Genomic DNA, 22,293 nt, shown 5'->3' on the forward strand with positions numbered 1-22,293 from the left:
TGCAGCCAAATATTGCATGCAAACTCTCTTTCCCCAAAACAAAATGAAAAGGGGGAAGAACAGCATTCTTCCATGGCAGCTTAGACAACATGACCTTCTCTCAGCTGCTTGGAAAGGAGCAGCGGTGTAGAACTCAAGGCTCAGAAGCCTAACCCTTGGAGCTCAGCGAGCCACAAGGAGGCTTTTCTGCAGCATCTTAGCAGCATCCAAGAGAAGACCCTTCCTGCCCCAGCAAAGATTCCCTCCAGGCCACTCTACTAGCCCCTGAAACACTCAAGGAGGGAGACTCGGATCAAGGAGATCAGGATTTCTCCATGCCCTTCACTGCAAGCTATCCTTTTATTCTTGAAGAAGAGTCAGGAATTCTTCCTTGCATTCCATCCTCAAAGATGACAACTGTCCTCCAAATGCTCCATTTCCGTGTGAGAGATCCTGGAAGTGAAAGATAGTAGCCAAGGTTCACCATGGTGCAGGATACTTTTGCCAACCTCAGCACCACAGAGCTTGCCTTGAGGGGCTTCCCTGGGCTGGAGGCGGTTCATGGCTGGATTGGGATCCCAATCTTCTCTGCCTACCTGGCAGCCATCCTAGGAAACAGCACCATCCTCTATGTCATACGGACGGAGCCCAGTCTGCACCAGCCCATGTACTACTTCCTGGCCATGCTGGCCACCACTGACTTGGGTCTCTGCCTCGCCACGGCCCCCACAGTGCTGGGCGTCCTCTGGTTCCAGGTAGAAAAGGTCAGCAAGGAAGCCTGCGTAGCTCAGCTTTTCATCATCCACTCCTGCTCCTTCATGGAGTCAGCTGTGCTCTTTGCCATGGCCCTGGACCGATTCCTGGCCATCTGTTCCCCTCTGAGGTACGCAGCGCTGCTGAACTCCAGTAGAGTGGTCAGAATTGGAGTGGTCCTCCTGCTAAGGAGCACCTTGTTAATACTGCCCCCTGTCTCTCTCCTCTTGACGTTCCCCTACTGTCCACATGCTGTCCTTTCCCATTCCTACTGTCTGCACCAGGATATGATTCGCGTGGCATGCGCAAACACAACCTTCAACAGCCTCTATGCTCTCACCTTAATACTCCTCACAATGGGTTCTGATCTGCTCTTCATCCTCATCTCCTATGGCCTCATACTGAGGACTGTCCTGGACAAGGCCTCTGACAACCAGGGCCACCGCAAGGCCCTGGGCACCTGCATCTCCCACATCTGTGCTGTCCTGGTCTTCTACGTCCCGGTGCTTGGGCTCTCCATCGTACACCGGTTTGGACAGCATGCCCCTCCACTCCTCCACGTTATCATGGGCAATGTCTACATTCTCCTGCCACCCTTGATGAACCCCATCATCTACAGCATCAAAACGAAGCAGATCTACAGCAGAATCCTCAGAATGGTCAGGAACTCCTGAAGGATTTGTCAGTTGATGGATTGATTGCTTCATCTTATTTTCCTATGTTTGTATCCTCCTTTTTCCCCATCATGGAACCCAATGTGGCATTCATGATGTTCCCATCCTGCCACTGGCATGCTTTGCTACAGCAAGGCGGTGGCCTCATGGTCTTTCAGGCAAGATCCTGGGACCATTCATCCAGAGGAATTCCAAGAGAGAGGCAGTCACTCAACTCATTGTGACCAATATCGATTCATCAATATTGTGCCACACACTGCAGAAAAACAGTGTTTTCCCTCTCTGACTTAGAGTTGTACAAGTTAGGATGCTATTTTTGTTGAGTTGTTTCCCTCTATGTCTAATGTTATCATATCTCTTCTGCCTTCTCTAAATAAACACAAGATTAAACAGCCTGAATAGTCCAGCTGGTTAGAGTGTGGTGTTGCAAATTTAACCCTCATGTGGGACAGATGCATATTCTTGCAGGGAGTTGGAGCAGAAGACCCTCCAACTCTACAATTCTATGATTCTAATGTTTTATCCTGGGTTCTTTCATTGCTGTGGCTGATTTGCTACTAAAAGTACTTGAATGCCACCCACCCACAGCTAAGAGAAGCTCATGTGGACACAATGGGTAGAGGAAGAGGAGAAATGGTGATGGGCTTGATTCCACACAACTGGGTGAGGCTTGCCTGCCAGTGGTGGACCTTCTCAAGATTTGGTGAGGGTTTCCTTTGGGGCCTGGACTCCTGGCCATTTAGTCACACAGCATCACTTATGGGTCAGGTAGGTGTTGTGTGTAACTCTCAGTTCCCCCAAATGTTCACTTTCCAAGCTTCAGCAGGTGCAGGAAACTGTCCCCTGGACAGGGGAACCTCTTGGGCTTGCAGATCGTAAGGTCAGCAGTTCGAATCCACGCAACGGGGTGAGCTCCCATTGCCCTCTCCCATCTCTAGCAATTTGAAAGCATACCAGCGTGAGTAGACAAATAGGTACCACTGTGGTGGGAGGGTAAATGGCATTTCCCTGTGCTCTGGCACTCATCATGGTCCTCTGTACATCAGCAGCAGTTCAGTCCTGCTGGCCACATGACCCAGAAAACTGACTGCAGACAAATGTCGGCTCCCTTGGCCTGAAAACGGAGATGAGTGCCGCACTCCACAGTCAAATTCAACTGGACTTAACTGTCCAGGGGTACTTTACCTTTTACCTTACTTTACCTATCTGTTTATTTGGTAGCATTTTGTAGCTGCAAATACACAGTGAACCAGGCAAAGCCAGTGGGGGTTTTTCCAGGGGGTACTCAGGGGTACACAGTTACCGGCACCTCTTTTTCTGGTTGTCACAAAGTGTGGCAGTTACTGTAGCAACTTCACTGTGAGTACCAGTACCTATTTTTCTAGGAAAAAAGCAGTGGGCAAAGCTGCTCCATCTTGGAGTTCCTCTACAAGCTTGTATAAAACAAGAGAAAATAAGTGTTGGAAATGTAAAGAAACAGAAGGTACATATTATCATATGTGATGGCAATGTAAGGTTATTAAATAATTCTAGGAAATGATATATACTAAACTGAGAAAAATGTTCAGAATAACCTTTGTTAAAAAACCAGACGCCTTTTTATTGGGTATTACAAGAATGGATCTTCTTAAAAAACATAAGAATCTGTTTGCGTATGCGACAACGGCTGCCCGGATATTGCGAGCCCTGCATTGGAAAGAAGAAGAAATCCCCACCAAAGAAGACTGGCAAATTAAGTTAATGGAGCATGCTGAAATCGCTAAATTAACCAGGAAACTGAGAAACCAATATGACAAATTTTAAAAAGAATGGGAATTGTTTATTGCATATTTATATAAGCAATGTACATGAGTTAATACATTAGCAGGATTTTTTTTTTAAAAAAAACACCACTTGTAATACTATACACAATGTACAAAATTGGAAGTAAATACAGGATTTTATTGACACGCACCAATGAATATAATATAAAGGAACGGGGGGGGGGGGGGAATCGGGGGAGTCAAGTAATCCCATTCTGTGGATTCAATATTGATTGTATATATAGTTGTTTTAAATGTTTTATTTTATCTCTTTCAAGGTAATGTTTTTGCTGTTATGAAAATTAATGAAAATATTTGCGAAAGAGAGAGAGAGAGAGTTCATCTACATGCTGAGGGTAAAAGCTCTTAAAAGGAAAGGCTAGTTTAGAGTAATTTTTAGCTATCTCACTGCAAGTGTGGGAAGTTTGAGCAGAGGGACTCTGGTCATTGAGAAGCCTCTGTGGAGTTGAAGCACTTTATTATTAGAGCCACAAGGAGGCTCTTCCGCAGCATCTTAGCAGCATCCCAGAGAAGAGACTTCCTGGACCCAGCAAACATCACCCCCAGGCCCCTCCTCCATCCCCTGAAACTCTCAAGCAGGGAGACTTGGGTCAAGGAGACCAGGATTTCTCCATCCCCTTTACTGCAAGGTATCCTTTTATTCTTGAAGAAGAGTCAGTATTAGAGTGTCTGCTTTGCATGCAGGAAGTCTCAAGGTCATTGTACAGCATTTCCAGGTATAGATGTGAATGTCCCCTATCTCAAAATCCTGGAGATCGGCTGCAAGTCAGTGTAGCCAGTTTTGAGCTACATGGACCAATGGTCCAACTCAGTTTATTACAGCTTCCTATGTTCCAATACTTTCCACTCCTGAATGGCAGACATCTTCTGCTTAGGGCATAGCTTAGATTTCTACAGGAATTCTTCCTTGCCTTCCATCCTCAAAGATGACGACTGATCATGTCCTCCCAATGCTCCATTTCTGTGTGAGAGATCCTGGAAGTGAAAGATAGTAGCCAAGGTTCATCATGGTGCAGGATACTTTTGCCAACCTCAGCACCACAGTGCTTGCCTTGAGGGGCTTCCCTGGATTGGAGGAGGTTCATGGCTGGATTGGGATCCCCATCTTCTCTGCCTACCTGGCAGCCGTCCTAGGAAACAGCACCATCCTCTATGTCATACGGACAGAGCCCAGTCTGCACCAGCCCATGTACTACTTCCTGGCCATGCTGGCCACCACTGACTTGGGTCTATGCCTCGCCACGGCCCCCACAGTGCTGGGCGTCCTCTGGTTCCAGGTAGAAAAGGTCAGCAAGGAAGCCTGCGTAGCTCAGCTCTTCATCATCCACTCCTGCTCCTTCATGGAGTCAGCTGTGCTCTTTGCCATGGCCCTGGACCGATTCCTGGCCATCTGTTCTCCTCTGAGGTACGCAGCGCTGCTGAACTCCAGTAGAGTGGCCAGAATTGGGCTGGTCCTCCTGCTAAGGAGCACCTTGTTCCTACTGCCTCCTGTGCCTTTCCTCTTGACATTCCCCTACTGCCCTAATGCTGTCCTTTCCCACTCATACTGTCTTCACCAGGACACCATTCGTGTGGCATGTGCCAATACAACATTCAACAGCTTCTATGCCCTCATCCTCATCCTCCTCACCATGGGTTCTGACATGCTCTTCATCCTCATCTCCTACAGCCTGATCCTAAGGACTGTCCTGGGCATGGCCTCTGACAACCAGGGCCACCACAAGGCCCTGGGCACCTGCGTCTCTCACATCTGTGCTGTCCTGGTCTTCTACGTCCCGGTGCTTGGGCTCTCCATCGTACACCGGTTTGGACAGCATGCCCCTGCACTCCTCCATGTTATCATGGGCAATGTCTACATCCTCCTGCCACCCTTGATGAACCCCATCATCTACAGCATCAAAACAAAGCAGATCTACAGCAGAATCCTCAGAATGGTCAGAAACTCCTGAAGGATTTGTCAGTTGATGGATTGATGGCTTCATTTTATTTTCCTATGTTTGTATCCTCCTTTTTCCCCATCATGGAACCCAATGTGGCATTCATGATGTTCCCATCCTGCCACTGACCAGTCACTGACATGCTTTGCTCCATGAGGCCACCGCCATGAGGCGGTGGCCTCATGGTCCTTCAGGCAAGATCCTGGGACCATTCATCCAGGGGAATTCCAAGAGAGAGGCAGTCACTCAACTCACTGTGACCAATATTGATTCATCAATATTGTGCCACACACTGTAGAAAAACAGCATTTTCCCTCTCTGACTTAGAGTTGTACCAGTTAGGATGCTATTTTTGTTGAGTTGTTTCCCTCTATGTCTAATGTTATCATATCTCTTCTGCCTTCTCTAAATAAATACAAGATTAAACAGCCTGGATAGTCCAGATGGTTAGAGTGTGGTGTTGCAAATTAAACCCTCATGTGGGACAGATGCATATTCTTGCAGGGAGTTGGAGCAGAATACCCTCCAACTCTACAATTCTATGATTCTAATGTTTTATCCTGGGTTCTTTCATTGCTGTGGCTGATTTGCTACTAAAAGTACTTGAATGCCACCCACCCTCAGCTAAGAGAAGCTCATGTGGACACAATGGGTAGAGGAAGAGGAGAAATGGTGATGGGCTTGATTCCACACAACTGGGTGAGGCTTGCCTGCCAGTGGTGGACCTTCTCAAGGTTTGGTGAGGGTTTCCTTCAGGGCCTGGACTCCTGGCCATTTAGTCACACAGCATCACTTATGGGTCAGGTGGGTGTTGTGTGAAACTCTCAGTTCCCCCAAATGTTCACTTTCCAAGCTTCAGCAGGTGCAGGAAACTGTGCCCTGGACGGGGGAACCTCTTGGGCTTGCAGATCATAAGGTCAGCAGTTCGAATCCATGCAATGGGGTGAGCTCCCATTGCCCTCTCCCATCTCTAGCAATTTGAAAGCATACCAGCGTGAGTAGACAAATAGGTACCACTGTGTTGGGAGGGTAAATGGCATTTCCCTGTGCTCTGGCACTCATCATGGTCCTCTGTACATCAGTAGCGGTTCAGTCCTGCTGGCCACATGACCCGGAAAACTGACTGCTGCAGACAAATGTCTGCTCCCTCGGCCTGAAAACGGAGATGAGTGCCACACTCCACAGTCAAATTCAACTGGACTTAACTGTCCAGGGGTCCTTTACCTTTTACCTTACTTTACCTATCTGTTTATTTGGTGGCATTTTGTAGCTGTGACTACACAGTGAACCAGGCAAAGCCAGTCCTTTTCTTTCAGGGGGTACTTAGGGGTACACAGTTACCGGCACCTCTTTTCCTGGTTGTCACAAAGTGTGGCACTTACTGTAGCAACTTCACAGTGAGTACCGGTACTTATTTTTCTAGGGAAAAAGCAGTGGGCAAAGCGGCTCCATCTTGGAGTTTCTCTACAAGCTTGTATAAAACAATAGAAAATAAGTGTTGGAAATGTAAAGAAACAGAAGGTACATAATATCATATGTGATGGCAATGTAAGGTTATTAAATAATTCTAGGAAATGATATATACTAAACTGAGAAAAATGTTCAGAATAACCTTTGTTAAAAAACCAGACGCCTTTTTATTGGGTATTACAAGAATGGATCTTCTTAAAAAACATAAGAATCTGTTTGCGTATGCGACAACGGCTGCCCGGATATTGCCAGCCCTGCATTGGAAAGAAGAAGAAATCCCCACCAAAGAAGACTGGCAAATTAAGTTAATGGAGCATGCTGAAATCGCTAAATTAACCAGGAAACTGAGAAATCAATATGACAAATTTTAAAAAGAATGGGAATTGTTTATTGCATATTTATATAAGCAATGTACACGAGTTAATACATTAGCAGGATATTTTTTTTAAAAAAAACCACTTGTAATACTATACACAATGTACAAAACTGGAAGTAAATGAATATAATATAAAGGAACGGGGGGGGGGGAATCGGGGGAGTCAAGCAATCCCATTCTGTGGATTCAATATTGATTGTATATATAGTTGTTTTAAATGTTTTATTTTATCTCTTTCAAGGTAATGTTTTTGCTGTTATGAAAATTAATGAAAATATTTGAGAAAGAGAGAGAGAGTTAATCTACATACTGAGGGTATACCGGGGAGAGAAAAGCTCTTAAAAGGAAAGGCTAGTTTAGAGTAATTTTTAGCTATCTCACTGCAAGTGTGGGAAGTTTGAGCAGAGGGACTCTGGTCATTGCGAAGCCTCTGTGGAGTTGAAGCACTTTATTATTAGAGCCACAAGGAGGCTCTTCCGCAGCATCTTAGCAGCATCCCAGAGAAGAGACTTCCTGGACCCAGCAAACATCACCCCCCCAGGCCCCTCCTCCATCCCCTGAAACTCTCAAGCAGGGAGACTTGGGTCAAGGAGAGCAGGATTTCTCCATCCCCTTCACTGCAAGGTATCCTTTTATTCTTGAAGAAGAGTCAGTATTAGAGTGTCTGCTTTGCATGCAGGAAGTCTCAAGGTCATTGCCCAGCATTTCCAGGTATAGATGTGAATGTCCCCTATCTCAAAATCCTGGAGATCGGCTGCAAGTCAGTGTAGCCAGTTTTGAGCTACATGGACCAATGGTCCAACTCAGTTTATTACCGCTTCCTATGTTCCAATACTTTCCACTCCTGAATGGCAGACATCTTCTGCTTAGGGCATAGCTTAGATTTCTACAGGAATTCTTCCTTGCCGTCCATCCTCAAAGATGACAACTGATCATGTCCTCCAAATGCTCCATTTCTGTGTGAGAGAACCTGGAAGTGAAAGATAGTAGCCAGGGTTCACCATGGTGAAGGATACCTCCGCCAACCTCAGCACCACAGTGCTTGCCTTGAGGGGCTTCCCTGGGTTGGAGGCAGCTCATGGCTGGATTGGGATCCCCATCTTTTCCATCTACCTGGCAGCCGTCCTAGGAAACTGCACCATCCTCTATGTCATACGGACAGAGCCCAGTCTGCACCAGCCCATGTACTACTTCCTGGCCATGCTGGCTACCACGGACCTCTGCCTCTGCCTCGCCACGGTGCCCACAGTGCTGGGCGTCCTCTGGTTCCAGCTGAAGAAGATCAGCAAGGAAGCCTGCGTAGCTCAGCTCTTCATCATCCACTCCTTCTCCTTCATGGAGTCAGCTGTGCTCTTTGCCATGGCCCTGGACCGATTCCTGGCCATCTGTTCTCCTCTGAGGTATGCAGCGCTGCTGAACTCCAGTAGAGTGGCCAGAATTGGGCTGGTCCTCCTGCTAAGGAGCACCTTGTTCCTACTGCCTCCTGTGCCTTTCCTCTTGACATTCCCCTACTGCCCTAATGCTGTCCTTTCCCACTCATACTGTCTTCACCAGGACACCATTCGTGTGGCATGTGCCAATACAACATTCAACAGCTTCTATGCCCTCATCCTCATCCTCCTCACCATGGGTTCTGACATGCTCTTCATCCTCATCTCCTACAGCCTGATCCTAAGGACTGTCCTGGGCATGGCCTCTGGCAACCAGGGCCACCACAAGGCCCTGGGCACCTGCGTCTCTCACATCTGTGCTGTCCTGGTCTTCTACGTCCCGGTGCTTGGGCTCTCCATCGTACACCGGTTTGGACAGCATGCCCCTGCACTCCTCCATGTTATCATGGGCAATGTCTACATCCTCCTGCCACCCTTGATGAACCCCATCATCTACAGCATCAAAACAAAGCAGATCTACAGCAGAATCCTCAGAATGGTCAGAAACTCCTGAAGGATTTGTCAGTTGATGGATTGATGGCTTCATTTTATTTTCCTATGTTTGTATCCTCCTTTTTCCCCATCATGGAACCCAATGTGGCATTCATGATGTTCCCATCCTGCCACTGACCAGTCACTGACATGCTTTGCTCCATGAGGCCACCGCCATGAGGCGGTGGCCTCATGGTCCTTCAGGCAAGATCCTGGGACCATTCATCCAGGGGAATTCCAAGAGAGAGGCAGTCACTCAACTCACTGTGACCAATATTGATTCATCAATATTGTGCCACACACTGTAGAAAAACAGCATTTTCCCTCTCTGACTTAGAGTTGTACCAGTTAGGATGCTATTTTTGTTGAGTTGTTTCCCTCTATGTCTAATGTTATCATATCTCTTCTGCCTTCTCTAAATAAATACAAGATTAAACAGCCTGGATAGTCCAGATGGTTAGAGTGTGGTGTTGCAAATTAAACCCTCATGTGGGACAGATGCATATTCTTGCAGGGAGTTGGAGCAGAATACCCTCCAACTCTACAATTCTATGATTCTAATGTTTTATCCTGGGTTCTTTCATTGCTGTGGCTGATTTGCTACTAAAAGTACTTGAATGCCACCCACCCTCAGCTAAGAGAAGCTCATGTGGACACAATGGGTAGAGGAAGAGGAGAAATGGTGATGGGCTTGATTCCACACAACTGGGTGAGGCTTGCCTGCCAGTGGTGGACCTTCTCAAGGTTTGGTGAGGGTTTCCTTCAGGGCCTGGACTCCTGGCCATTTAGTCACACAGCATCACTTATGGGTCAGGTGGGTGTTGTGTGAAACTCTCAGTTCCCCCAAATGTTCACTTTCCAAGCTTCAGCAGGTGCAGGAAACTGTGCCCTGGACGGGGGAACCTCTTGGGCTTGCAGATCATAAGGTCAGCAGTTCGAATCCATGCAATGGGGTGAGCTCCCATTGCCCTCTCCCATCTCTAGCAATTTGAAAGCATACCAGCGTGAGTAGACAAATAGGTACCACTGTGTTGGGAGGGTAAATGGCATTTCCCTGTGCTCTGGCACTCATCATGGTCCTCTGTACATCAGTAGCGGTTCAGTCCTGCTGGCCACATGACCCGGAAAACTGACTGCTGCAGACAAATGTCTGCTCCCTCGGCCTGAAAACGGAGATGAGTGCCACACTCCACAGTCAAATTCAACTGGACTTAACTGTCCAGGGGTCCTTTACCTTTTACCTTACTTTACCTATCTGTTTATTTGGTGGCATTTTGTAGCTGTGACTACACAGTGAACCAGGCAAAGCCAGTCCTTTTCTTTCAGGGGGTACTTAGGGGTACACAGTTACCGGCACCTCTTTTCCTGGTTGTCACAAAGTGTGGCACTTACTGTAGCAACTTCACAGTGAGTACCGGTACTTATTTTTCTAGGGAAAAAGCAGTGGGCAAAGCGGCTCCATCTTGGAGTTTCTCTACAAGCTTGTATAAAACAATAGAAAATAAGTGTTGGAAATGTAAAGAAACAGAAGGTACATAATATCATATGTGATGGCAATGTAAGGTTATTAAATAATTCTAGGAAATGATATATACTAAACTGAGAAAAATGTTCAGAATAACCTTTGTTAAAAAACCAGACGCCTTTTTATTGGGTATTACAAGAATGGATCTTCTTAAAAAACATAAGAATCTGTTTGCGTATGCGACAACGGCTGCCCGGATATTGCCAGCCCTGCATTGGAAAGAAGAAGAAATCCCCACCAAAGAAGACTGGCAAATTAAGTTAATGGAGCATGCTGAAATCGCTAAATTAACCAGGAAACTGAGAAATCAATATGACAAATTTTAAAAAGAATGGGAATTGTTTATTGCATATTTATATAAGCAATGTACACGAGTTAATACATTAGCAGGATATTTTTTTTTAAAAAAACCACTTGTAATACTATACACAATGTACAAAACTGGAAGTAAATGAATATAATATAAAGGAACGGGGGGGGGGGAATCGGGGGAGTCAAGCAATCCCATTCTGTGGATTCAATATTGATTGTATATATAGTTGTTTTAAATGTTTTATTTTATCTCTTTCAAGGTAATGTTTTTGCTGTTATGAAAATTAATGAAAATATTTGAGAAAGAGAGAGAGAGTTAATCTACATACTGAGGGTATACCGGGGAGAGAAAAGCTCTTAAAAGGAAAGGCTAGTTTAGAGTAATTTTTAGCTATCTCACTGCAAGTGTGGGAAGTTTGAGCAGAGGGACTCTGGTCATTGCGAAGCCTCTGTGGAGTTGAAGCACTTTATTATTAGAGCCACAAGGAGGCTCTTCCGCAGCATCTTAGCAGCATCCCAGAGAAGAGACTTCCTGGACCCAGCAAACATCACCCCCCCAGGCCCCTCCTCCATCCCCTGAAACTCTCAAGCAGGGAGACTTGGGTCAAGGAGAGCAGGATTTCTCCATCCCCTTCACTGCAAGGTATCCTTTTATTCTTGAAGAAGAGTCAGTATTAGAGTGTCTGCTTTGCATGCAGGAAGTCTCAAGGTCATTGCCCAGCATTTCCAGGTATAGATGTGAATGTCCCCTATCTCAAAATCCTGGAGATCGGCTGCAAGTCAGTGTAGCCAGTTTTGAGCTACATGGACCAATGGTCCAACTCAGTTTATTACCGCTTCCTATGTTCCAATACTTTCCACTCCTGAATGGCAGACATCTTCTGCTTAGGGCATAGCTTAGATTTCTACAGGAATTCTTCCTTGCCGTCCATCCTCAAAGATGACAACTGATCATGTCCTCCAAATGCTCCATTTCTGTGTGAGAGAACCTGGAAGTGAAAGATAGTAGCCAGGGTTCACCATGGTGAAGGATACCTCCGCCAACCTCAGCACCACAGTGCTTGCCTTGAGGGGCTTCCCTGGGTTGGAGGCAGCTCATGGCTGGATTGGGATCCCCATCTTTTCCATCTACCTGGCAGCCGTCCTAGGAAACTGCACCATCCTCTATGTCATACGGACAGAGCCCAGTCTGCACCAGCCCATGTACTACTTCCTGGCCATGCTGGCTACCACGGACCTCTGCCTCTGCCTCGCCACGGTGCCCACAGTGCTGGGCGTCCTCTGGTTCCAGCTGAAGAAGATCAGCAAGGAAGCCTGCGTAGCTCAGCTCTTCATCATCCACTCCTTCTCCTTCATGGAGTCAGCTGTGCTCTTTGCCATGGCCCTGGACCGATTCCTGGCCATCTGTTCTCCTCTGAGGTATGCAGCGCTGCTGAACTCCAGTAGAGTGGCCAGAATTGGGCTGGTCCTCCTGCTAAGGAGCACCTTGTTCCTACTGCCTCCTGTGCCTTTCCTCTTGACATTCCCCTACTGCCCTAATGCTGTCCTTTCCCACTCATACTGTCTTCACCAGGACACCATTCGTGTGGCATGTGCCAATACAACATTCAACAGCTTCTATGCCCTCATCCTCATCCTCCTCACCATGGGTTCTGACATGCTATTCATCCTCATCTCCTACAGCCTGATCCTGAGGACTGTCCTGGGCATGGCCTCTGACAACCAGGGCCACCATAAGGCCCTGGGCACCTGTGTCTCCCACATCTGTGCTGTCCTGGTCTTCTACATCCCGGTGCTTGGGCTCTCCATTGTACACCGGTTTGGACAGCATGCCCCTGCCCTACTCCATGTCATCATGGGCAATGTCTACATTCTCCTGCCACCATTGATGAACCCCATCATCTACAGCATCAAAACAAAGCAGATCTACAGCAGAATCCTCAGAATGGTCAGGAACTCCTGAAGGATTTGTCAGTTGATGGACTGATGGTTTCATTTTATTTTCCTATGTTTGTATCCTCCTTTGCTACTAAAAGTACCATATTTTTTGCTCCATAATACGCACCTGACCATAAGACGCTCCTAGTTTTTAGAGGAGAAAACAAGAAAAAAATATTCTGAACGAAACAGTGGATGCATTATTTTCGTGGTTCATGCTGTGGCCACAGATGTGATCTGATGGTAAATTTGGAGTGACCCAATGCAAAACTCCTCAGGATCCATGTGGATCCGTGCTTTGTAAGCACATTTTTGCACCATTGCAGCCCCAGGAAACAGTAGATGTCTGATTTTTTTTTTGGTGCAGGCTGTAGCCATGGACATGCTATGTGATCTGATGGTGAATTTGGGGTGACCCAATGCAAAAATCCTGAGGATCCATGGGCTTTTACCTCCCCCCTCCCAGGCAGCCTCCTTTATCGCTAGCATCCCTTATCTCTCTCCTGATTCCACCGATCAGCTGCTTCCTTTCAACACTCCCTTCCCTCTTGTTTGCCTTAATGTCTTTTCCTTAGCTGGAGCAGCTTTTTGCTCCTCCTTTTCTTCTAATTTCTCTCCTTGTTGCTTTAGTCTTCCTGTTTCCCCCTTTGCAAGTTTGCTGTCTTTACCTCCCCCCTCCCAGGCAGCCTCCTTTATCTCTAGCGTCCCTTATCTCTCTCCCTGATTGGCAAACAATCAGGCTTTGTTTCAACACCTACTTCCCTCTTTCAAAAGAAACAGCATGATCTTCTTTTTGCCCCTGGGCAATTCGGCTCCAGGGACCACACATTCGCTCCATAAGACGCACAGACATTTCCCCTTACTTTTTAGGGAGAAAAAAGTGTGTCTTATGGAGCGAAAAATATGGTACTTGAATGACACCCACCCACAGCTAAGTGAAGCTCATGTGGACACAATGGGTAGAGGAAGAGGAGAAATGGTGATGGGCTTCATTCCAAACAACTGGGTGAGGGTTGCCTGCCAGTGGTGGACCTTCTCAAGGTTTGGTGAGGGTTTCCTTTGGGGCCTGGACTCCTGGCCATTTAGTCACACAGCATCACTTATGGGTCAGGTGGGTGTTGTGTGAAACTCACAGTTCCCCCAAATGTTCACTTTCCAAGCTTCAGCAGGTGCAGGAAACTGTCCCCTGGATGGGGGAACCTCTTGGGTTTGCAGGTCATAAGGTCAGCAGTTCGAATCCACGCAATGGGGTGAGCTCCCATTGCCCTCTCCCATCCCTAGCAATTTGAAAGCATACCAGCGTGAGTAGACAAATACAGTGGTACCTCAGGTTAGATACGCTTCAGGTTACAGACGCTTCAGGTTACAGACTCCGCTAACCCAGAAATAGTACCTTGGGTTAAGAACTTTGCTTCAGGATGAGAACAGAAATCGTGCTCCGGCGGCGTGGCGGCAGCAGGAGGCCCCATTAGCTAAAGTGGTGCTTCAGGTTAAGAACAGTTACAGGTTAAGAACAGACCTCCGGAACGAATTAAGTACTTAACCTGATGTACCACTGTAGGTACCACTGTGGTGGGAGGATAAATGGCATTTCCGTGTACTCTGGCACTCATCATGGTCCTCTGTACATCAGCAGCGGTTCAGTCCTGCTGGTCACATAACCCAGAAAACTGACTGCAGACAAATGTCGGCTCCCTCGGCCTGAAAACAGAGATGAGTGCCACACTCCACAGTCAAATTCAACTGGACTTAACTGTCCAGGGGTCCTTTACCTTTTACCTTACTTTAAGTATCTGTTTATTTGTTGGCATTTTGTAGCTGCGACTACACAGTGAACCAGGCAAAGCCAGTCCTTTTTTTTTTCAGGGGGTACTCAGGGGTACACAGTACCAGCACCTCTTTTTCCTGGTTGTCAAAAAGTGTGGCACTTACTGTAGCAACTTCACAGTGAGTACCGGTACCTATTTTTCTAGGGGGAAAGCACTGGGCAAAGCTGCTCTATCCTGGAGTTCATCCACATGCTGAGGGTGTATTGGAGGGGCAGAGAAAAGCTCTCAAAAGGAAAGGCTAGTTTAGAATAATTTTTAGCAAATTTGCTGAGTTAATTAATAGGTTAAATTGTTAAGATAAATTAGGCAATAAAAATTGAGAAAGATGGAAAGAATTTGCTGAAATAACTAATTAAACTAGAATACAAAAAGGGAGGTGTGAGGAGGTCAATGAAACAAGCAAATGGAAGTTAAAGATATGCAATATGGGATTTGTTTTTTTTCCTTTTTTGTTGTTGTATTGCTGTATTGGTTTTTATGTATTTTTTCTTTTTTTAATGTATTGTAGTGCTGTTTCCTATTTTTTCTTCTTTTCTGTAATCCTGAAACTTTTAATAAATATTATTTTTTATTTAAAAAAAAATAGAATAATTGTTAGCTATTTCGCTGCAAGTGTGGGAAGTTTGAGCAGAGGGAATCTAGTCTCAAGGTTGAAGCCTTTGTGGGGTTGAAGCACTTTATTAAAAGAACCACAAGCATGGGCCTGGGCATAGCCAAGGGGCAGCAGCTGCTCCCATCCCCAATCAAGTAAGTAAATAAAAATACTAAACTAAAAGTAGAAATTGTAGAAAGATGTTGACAGGTTTTTCTGAGAATTTGGGGTCCAAGGAAAGCAATTTAAAACAACTGTTGCTCAGACATTTTATTCCAAATCTGCTAGACAGAACCTGATAGCGAATGATGACAGGTGGGTGTCCTGCCCCCCCCCCCCCGGCAACATAAATCCTGTCTGCACCCCTTGCCATGAGTGCCAGAAGAGACTTCTCTTTCTTCTCCAGGTCCATCCATTCCCCTTGGAGAGGCACCACGGAGTGGTCAGAAAGCTCCCAACCAATTAGTGATCCCTGAAGATCACACCGCAGCCCATAAATATTCCCTGGCTTTCCTCCAGGTTCTGGCAGAATCAGGTTTGCTACAGTTGTGACTCTGGGGTGCCAATGGCTTTTCTGAGCGGGGCTTCGGCTGAAGGTGGAGTCCAGAACATCCGGCCAGAAATTGTGGTAAGGAGCCAGAGGGGTAGAGGTGAGGATTAGCAACCAGGATAGTTTGAAACCCTGTCTGTTACTGCAGCATCCCCTGCAAAGTGAGTGGGATGACACCAGATCCCTTTTTGATGGCCTCAGTCACAACAGCAAGATCCTACCTGGGTGTTTGTCTTGGAGAATCCCATTCTGGCTGCATATTAAAGAGAGAAAGCAGATTTAAAACAAACAAACAAACCCAGATAATAGAAAGTCCTTCTTCCTGCAGTATGTAGTTAAACTATGGAACTCCCTTACACAGGAGGCAATGATGGCCTCCGACTTGGGTGGCTTTAAAAGAGGATTAGACAGGTTGGTGGAGGAGGAGAGGTCTATACATGGATACTAGACAGGATGGCTTGGCTCTGCTTCCACAGTTGGAGGCAGCCGTGATTCTGGAGCCCAGATGCTGAAACCACAGGAGGGGAGAGAGCTCTTGTGCTTGAACCCTGCTTGCAGGTTTCCCATACTCGGCATCTGGTTGGCCAGTGTGAGAGCAGGAGCCTGGGCAAGATTGGCCCCCACAGGCCTGATCTGACAAGATCTTCTTAGGTTCTCGGGCCCGTACTCTCTGCTTAGCAAAACCAGGCAATATGCAAGCAAAATGGCCTTAGCTGACTCCCAGGTCTCCTCCAGACAACCTGGCTATTGAACGTTCCTCCTGGTCTGCTGGTTAGCTGATGCCTGTTCTTTGCTGAACATATTGGTGTTTCACAACTTTGACCTGTTGCAGGACCTTAGCCAGACCTTAGCAGAGCATACTCAGAGTTCCAGAAAGCAATCATTTGCAGGCAGGATGGACGAAACAGGAATAAGATGCTGCTACTAGTAACTTGGTTACTTAGAGGTGTTTATTATTTACAGCAGACTCTACAAGTTACTATATACAAGAACAGAAACGGATCTTAACTAGGTCTCTCTTAACAAACTCCAGAACTCAGTACACCACACTGACCAACAAACTAACCCAGTCAGTAAGGTCATAAGTCATCATGCCTGTTTGAGACCTCAACCAATGGTAGAGCTGTATCCAAGGTCTCATATCTCCAGGCAGAACGCTTAATTAACTCTGTGTGAGCTGCACAGAATGGCACATAGTCAAAAACCCCAACAGAACATTCATCCTGATTTCCCTGCGGGGTCTTCTTGTTAATCATTTGTTCATTCTAAGGGCATTTCCTTATAAAAAGCCATTGAAAGATGAAGGATTTGTTGTACTAAGGCAACCAGGAGCTTTGAGCCACTTTAATGGTGCAGATTTGAACTTCTGCTCTGTGCTGAGATATCCCTATGCAAAATGGTTTGTGACAGCCTAGAACCAACGCTGATTTGAATTTGAGTATGATGGGAAGCTAACATTGGCACTCTCAAGACTCGAGAAACAAAGCTCCTGTTTTATGGTTGCATGTCCTGCAGCAAAATCAGCACCCTTGGTGGATGAATCACAGAATCACAGAACTGTAGGGTTGGAAGGGACCCCAAGGGTCATCTAGTCCTACCCCCTGCAACGCAGGGGTCCCAGCTACAGCATCCATGGCAGATGGCCATCCAAACTCTGCTTAGAAACCTCCAAGGAAAGAGAGTCCACCACCTCCCAAGGGACTGTGTCCCACTGCCATGCACCTTTGATGTTCCTTTAGCTTGTTGGGGTGCTCTGGAGACTGAACCCTGCTTGCCTTCTTCACCCATCTGCTTCTCTTTTATATATATAAATTTATTTATTTGGTTTTTCAGTTGAAAATTTTACAGTCCCATATCCGACATACAACATAGAAACGAGATTCCAGAGAATCTTCTGGACTCCCCTCTTCCTCTTGGTGGGTCCTGTTGTTAATAACTTCCTCCTTCATCTTTTATAATAATCCAAATCTTTTACCTCTCCACTGTGTCCATTAAACTACAAGTGATATTCCAACCCTACTAACGATTTTAACTGTTTACAATGGGTTTTAAGATAAGTTATGAATTTCCCCCATTCCTTATTAAAATTTTGGTCTTTCTGATTTCTGACTCTTCTGGTTGTTTTAGCCATTTTGGCATAATTCGTCAACTTGAACTGCCATTCTTCTCTGGTAGGGACTTTATCTTCTTTCCATCTGTTGCCCCAGAAAAGCCCCCTCATCACTGCATGCCAACTCAGAGGCCAAAGGAGCCGGCTGAAGGGCACACCCCCCCCCTTACCAGGCTCAACCTCACACACTCCTGCATTGAAGGGTTGAGGTCCCTCCAGCCCTACAATTCTATGGTTCTATGACTTAAGGCCCTCCCGCCCTCCAGCAGTTTTGTCCCCTCCTGTACAAAAGAAGCTGGAAGACTGGTGTAGCTTTTAAGGGTCAAATTGTTGCTTTGAGTTCCACAGTTCCTGTTTCTCCAGGCAGGTTCTGATGGCACGTGTCACAGCTCAGTGGCTGCAAAAGGTCCTGGGTTCTGTCCCTGGCATCATCTCCACGAAAAGACCAGTCTCTGAAGCCCTGGAGAGCCAAAGGCAGATCAGCGTGGGAGATAATCCTGACCTAGAGAAATAAATGGTCTCGCCCTAGAATTCGTGGACATCCAGTGATGGAGAATACTGGAAAAGTCTGGACGGATAAGAGAAAGTCCTTCTTCACACATGTTGTTGTTGTTGTTTAGTCGTTTATTCGTGTCCGACTCTTCGTGACCCCATGTACCAGAGCACGCCAGGCACTCCTGTTTTCCACTGCCTCCTGCAGTTTGGTCAAACTCATGCTGGTAGCTTCGAGAGCACTGTCCCACCATCTCGTCCTCTGTCGTCCCCTTCTCCTTGCGCCCTCCATCTTTCCCAACATCAGGGTCTTTCCCAGGGAGTCTTCTCTTCTCATGAGGTGGCCAAAGTCTTGGAGCCTCAGCTTCAGGATCTGTCCTTCCAGTGAGCACTCAGGGCTGATTTCCTTCAGAATGGATAGGTTTGATCTTCTTGCAGTCCATGGGACTCTCAAGAGTCTCCTCCAGCACCAGAATTCAAAAGTATCAATTCTTTGGCGATCAGCCTTCTTGATGGTCCAGCTCTCACTTCCATACATAGTACATAGCATAGTTAAACGATGGAGCTCATGCCTGCAAAATGCAGTAATGGCCACCAACTTGGATGGCTTTAAACGAGGATTAGATAAGTTCATCATCTGGCTGGCCACTGTGAGAAGATGATGTGCCATTGTCCTGATTCAGCAGGCTCCTCTTGGGATCTTTTGACTTGGTGGGAGGCAGTTTCAATGCTCCTACGATGTTCCTCACAGAAGTTCTCTCTCCTTACTTCTCCTCCAGGAAACATGCTCAGTGATGATGACCTGATCTCTCCAACAAGAGCATCATGTGTGCTTCCAACTGCAGTTCCCAGGCCAACCCCTCCTCGTTCATCCTGCTGGGAATCCCAGGGCTGGAAAGTGCTCAGCACTGGCTCTCCATCCCCCTCTCTTCCATGTACCTCATCACCATCTTGGGCAACGGCACCATCTTAGTCGTCATCAAGACGGAGCCCAGCCTCCACAAGCCCATGTACATCTTCCTCTCCATGCTGGCTGCCATTGACCTGGTCATCTCAACCGCCACCCTGCCCAAGATGCTCTGCACCTTCCTGTTCGATGCCGGCAAGATCAGCTTTGGTGGGTGCCTGGCTCAGATGTTCTTCATCCACTCTTTCTCCGTGATGGAGGCCACCGTCCTGGTGGCCATGGCCTTTGACCACTACGTGGCCATATGCTCCCCGCTGCGCTATGAGGCCATTTTGACCAAGTCTGTCCTCCTCAAGATTGGGGTGGTGGTGGTGGCCCGGGCGGTTGCTCTCATCACCCCGCTCCCGGTCCTCGCAGGGCGGCTGCCTTTCTGCAGAAGCCACCTGGTGCCCCATACCTATTGCCAGCACATGGCTGTAGTGAAGCTGGCCTGCACTGACGTCACGGTCAACAGCCTGTATGGGCTGAGTGTGGCCCTCTATGTGGGCATCTCCGACATGCTGCACATCGCCCTCTCTTATAGCATGATTCTCCGTGCTGTCCTCCGCCTGCCCTCCAAGGAGGCTCGCCTCAAGGCCTTCAACACCTGCGGCTCCCACATCTGTGTCATATTGATCGCCTTCGTCCCGGGACTCTTCTCCATCCTGACACACCGCTTTGGCCACAAGGTGCCTCCACATGCCCGCATCCTCCTGGCTAACCTCTACCTGCTGCTGCCGCCTACCCTCAACCCCATTGTTTACGGGGTCAAGACCAAGGAGATCCGCAATAGAGTGTTCCGCAAGTTTTGGAAGAGGAAAGACTTGTACTGAAGGCACTGCAGGCGTCGGAGGGGCGGCCTTGCCCACACGGTGGGCAAAAAGGCATTGGAGCAATCAGGGAACCCCCAAATGCAACGTAACTGGAGACATTGGGGCAGAATGCTGCAACATGATTGCTGACCACAGTGGGGCCTTCTCAGCCTAGAACACCTGTGCTCTGGAATCCGCAATGGCTGCCAATTTGCTGCCGGGCCAAGTTCAAGCTTTTGATTCCTGCATTGCAGGGGGTTGGGCTAGATGACCCTGGGTACCCCTCCAACTCTGCAATTCTATGATTCTATGGAGGGGGGACCAGTTTGCCTTATCCTCTATGTGCCCAGTCAACTGCTTCATGAAAGCTGTTCCTTATTTGTAAGAACCCAGTCATTTAGTGTGGCAACATCTGAACTTTGAAACTCCCTTCCTCTTGACATCAGGCAAGCAGACGCCTTCACTGTACTTTTTTTGGCACCTGCTAAACACATTTACGTTTATTATTTATTATTATTTATTTTAGGTAAATATTAAATCTATTAGTTTTCATAAAACATACAAGAAAAAGTAATACTATACCCTTCTAGTAAAAAAACAACCCACTCAAGAACAAGAAATTTCTGTTAACATAAATATATACCTTTCCCATGCCTGTGCTTTCCCACCACCACTCCATTTGACCCCCCCCCCACCACACCTCCACTTCCTTGTCCTTTATATTCTATACTTTCATTGCAATATTTTAAACACATTTATGTTTAGACAAGCCTACCCAGAAATGTACAATACTGATATTTGTTTTGAATCTGCTTTTCGTTTATTGCTGATTTTATATTTGCAACGTTTTTGAGGGGGACGCGGGTGGCACTGTGGGTTAAAGCCTCAGCGCCTAGGGCTTGCCGATCAAAAGGTCGGCGGTTCGAATCCCCGCGGCAGGGTGCGCTCCCGCTGTTCGGTCCCAGCGCCTGCCAACCTAGCAGTTCGAAAGCACTCTCGGGTGTGAGTAGATAAATAGGGACCGCTTACTAGCGGGAAGGTAAACTGCGTTTCCGTGTGCGGCTCTGGCTCGCCAGAGCAGCAATGTCACGCTGGCCACGTGACCCGGAAGTGTCTCCGGACAGCGCTGGCCCTCGGCCTCTTGAGTGAGATGGGCGCACAACCCTAGAGACTGTCAAGACTGGCCCGTACGGGCAGGGGTACCTTTACCTTTACCTTAACGTTTTTGAGAGTTTACTGTTTTTACCGATAATTTATTTTATTGTCTTTGCAAATCACTCTGACATTGATTGATTTTTACATTCAAGCAGTGCATAAATTTTGTGAAGTGAATGAATGAATGAATGAATGAATAGAAAATTGCTGCTAAACGCTAAGAGTGGCTTAGCTGTGAGCGACTTGTCACCTGAGTATAACTTTAATAAATAATAAAACAGCAGCGCATATATAATAAATAAGAATCATCCTAGCATTTAAAATTCAATTTGCACACCATCCAACAATTTGACTTCACTCCCAAAGGTGCACTCCTCTGTTGTCTTCTGAGACAGACGGATGCCAGCCAACATGTGTTGGTTGTGGCTACAGTGGTACCTTGGTTTACAACCGTAATCCGTTCTGGAGGTCCAGTTGTAAACCAAAACAGGTCGTAACCCAAGGCACGCTTTCGCCAATGGGGCCTCCCCCCCAAAATGGGTTGTAATCCAAAAAAAGGGACACGCACTTCCGGGTTTGATGTGGTTATAATCCAAAACAGTTGTAATCCAAAGCAGTTGCAAACCAAGGTACTGTCAGCATGCAGAGGGCTGGGAGACCAACTGGCTAGTCCCAGCTGAGCCATCTCCTTCCAGCTGTCCCGCTGAGAAGACCATCACTTCTGCTTCGATGTAAATCAGCGACCAGGACTTCAAAACCAGGGCACACTATCAGCAGATCAAACTGCACACACAAAATAGGTGTGAGGCTTGTGGAAGCATACTACAGCTATGGATTTATTGATCATAAATCAGGACAAAGAAACATGTCATCTCTCTCTCATGTCATCTCAGAGAGAACAGCAAAAAGCAAAAGCTATACACAACGGACGTTCCCTGCATACTGTGCTGGAATGTAAGCAGACATGTGACACGCAACAATTCCACACACCTGTTCCTTAAGGTGGAATGGAAATGTCAACAGGTACCACTGTAGTCTAGTTGTCAAAGCTGGCCAGCCAAACGGAGCTCCCAGCAAAGCAGAATTTTACCAGAGTTC

The 22,293-nt window shown here is 46.9% G+C and overlaps 4 protein-coding genes across 4 annotated transcripts; all 4 read left to right on the plus strand.

Annotated features, from left to right (window-relative positions):
* Positions 1 to 464: 464 nt before the first annotated feature.
* LOC310675740 (olfactory receptor 51V1-like) lies at positions 465 to 1,406 on the plus strand (the record flags this gene model as incomplete). Its single annotated transcript, XM_083436781.1, has 1 exon — positions 465 to 1,406. One exon carries the CDS (start codon positions 465 to 467, stop codon positions 1,404 to 1,406), a length of 942 nt encoding a protein of 313 aa, XP_083292907.1.
* Positions 1,407 to 4,236: 2,830 nt separating this feature from the next.
* LOC310675738 (olfactory receptor 51G2-like) lies at positions 4,237 to 5,178 on the plus strand (the record flags this gene model as incomplete). The annotated part of the gene is made up of 1 exon (XM_083436779.1): positions 4,237 to 5,178. One exon carries the CDS (start codon positions 4,237 to 4,239, stop codon positions 5,176 to 5,178), a length of 942 nt encoding a protein of 313 aa, XP_083292905.1.
* Positions 5,179 to 8,014: 2,836 nt separating this feature from the next.
* LOC310675741 (olfactory receptor 51V1-like) lies at positions 8,015 to 8,956 on the plus strand (the record flags this gene model as incomplete). Its single annotated transcript, XM_083436782.1, has 1 exon — positions 8,015 to 8,956. The coding sequence occupies one exon, from the start codon at positions 8,015 to 8,017 to the stop codon at positions 8,954 to 8,956; it is 942 nt and encodes a 313-aa protein (XP_083292908.1).
* A 2,836-nt stretch (positions 8,957 to 11,792) lies between these two features.
* Positions 11,793 to 20,061, plus strand: LOC310676865 (olfactory receptor 52L1-like; the record flags this gene model as incomplete). Its single annotated transcript, XM_083439042.1, has 2 exons — positions 11,793 to 12,719; positions 19,102 to 20,061. 2 exons carry the CDS (start codon positions 11,793 to 11,795, stop codon positions 20,059 to 20,061), a joined length of 1,887 nt encoding a protein of 628 aa, XP_083295168.1.
* Between the last annotated feature and the right edge of the window lie 2,232 nt (positions 20,062 to 22,293).

Source organism: Podarcis tiliguerta (genome assembly GCF_965153285.1).
Source record: "Podarcis tiliguerta genome assembly, chromosome: 4".
Lineage (NCBI taxonomy): Eukaryota > Metazoa > Chordata > Lepidosauria > Squamata > Lacertidae > Podarcis > Podarcis tiliguerta.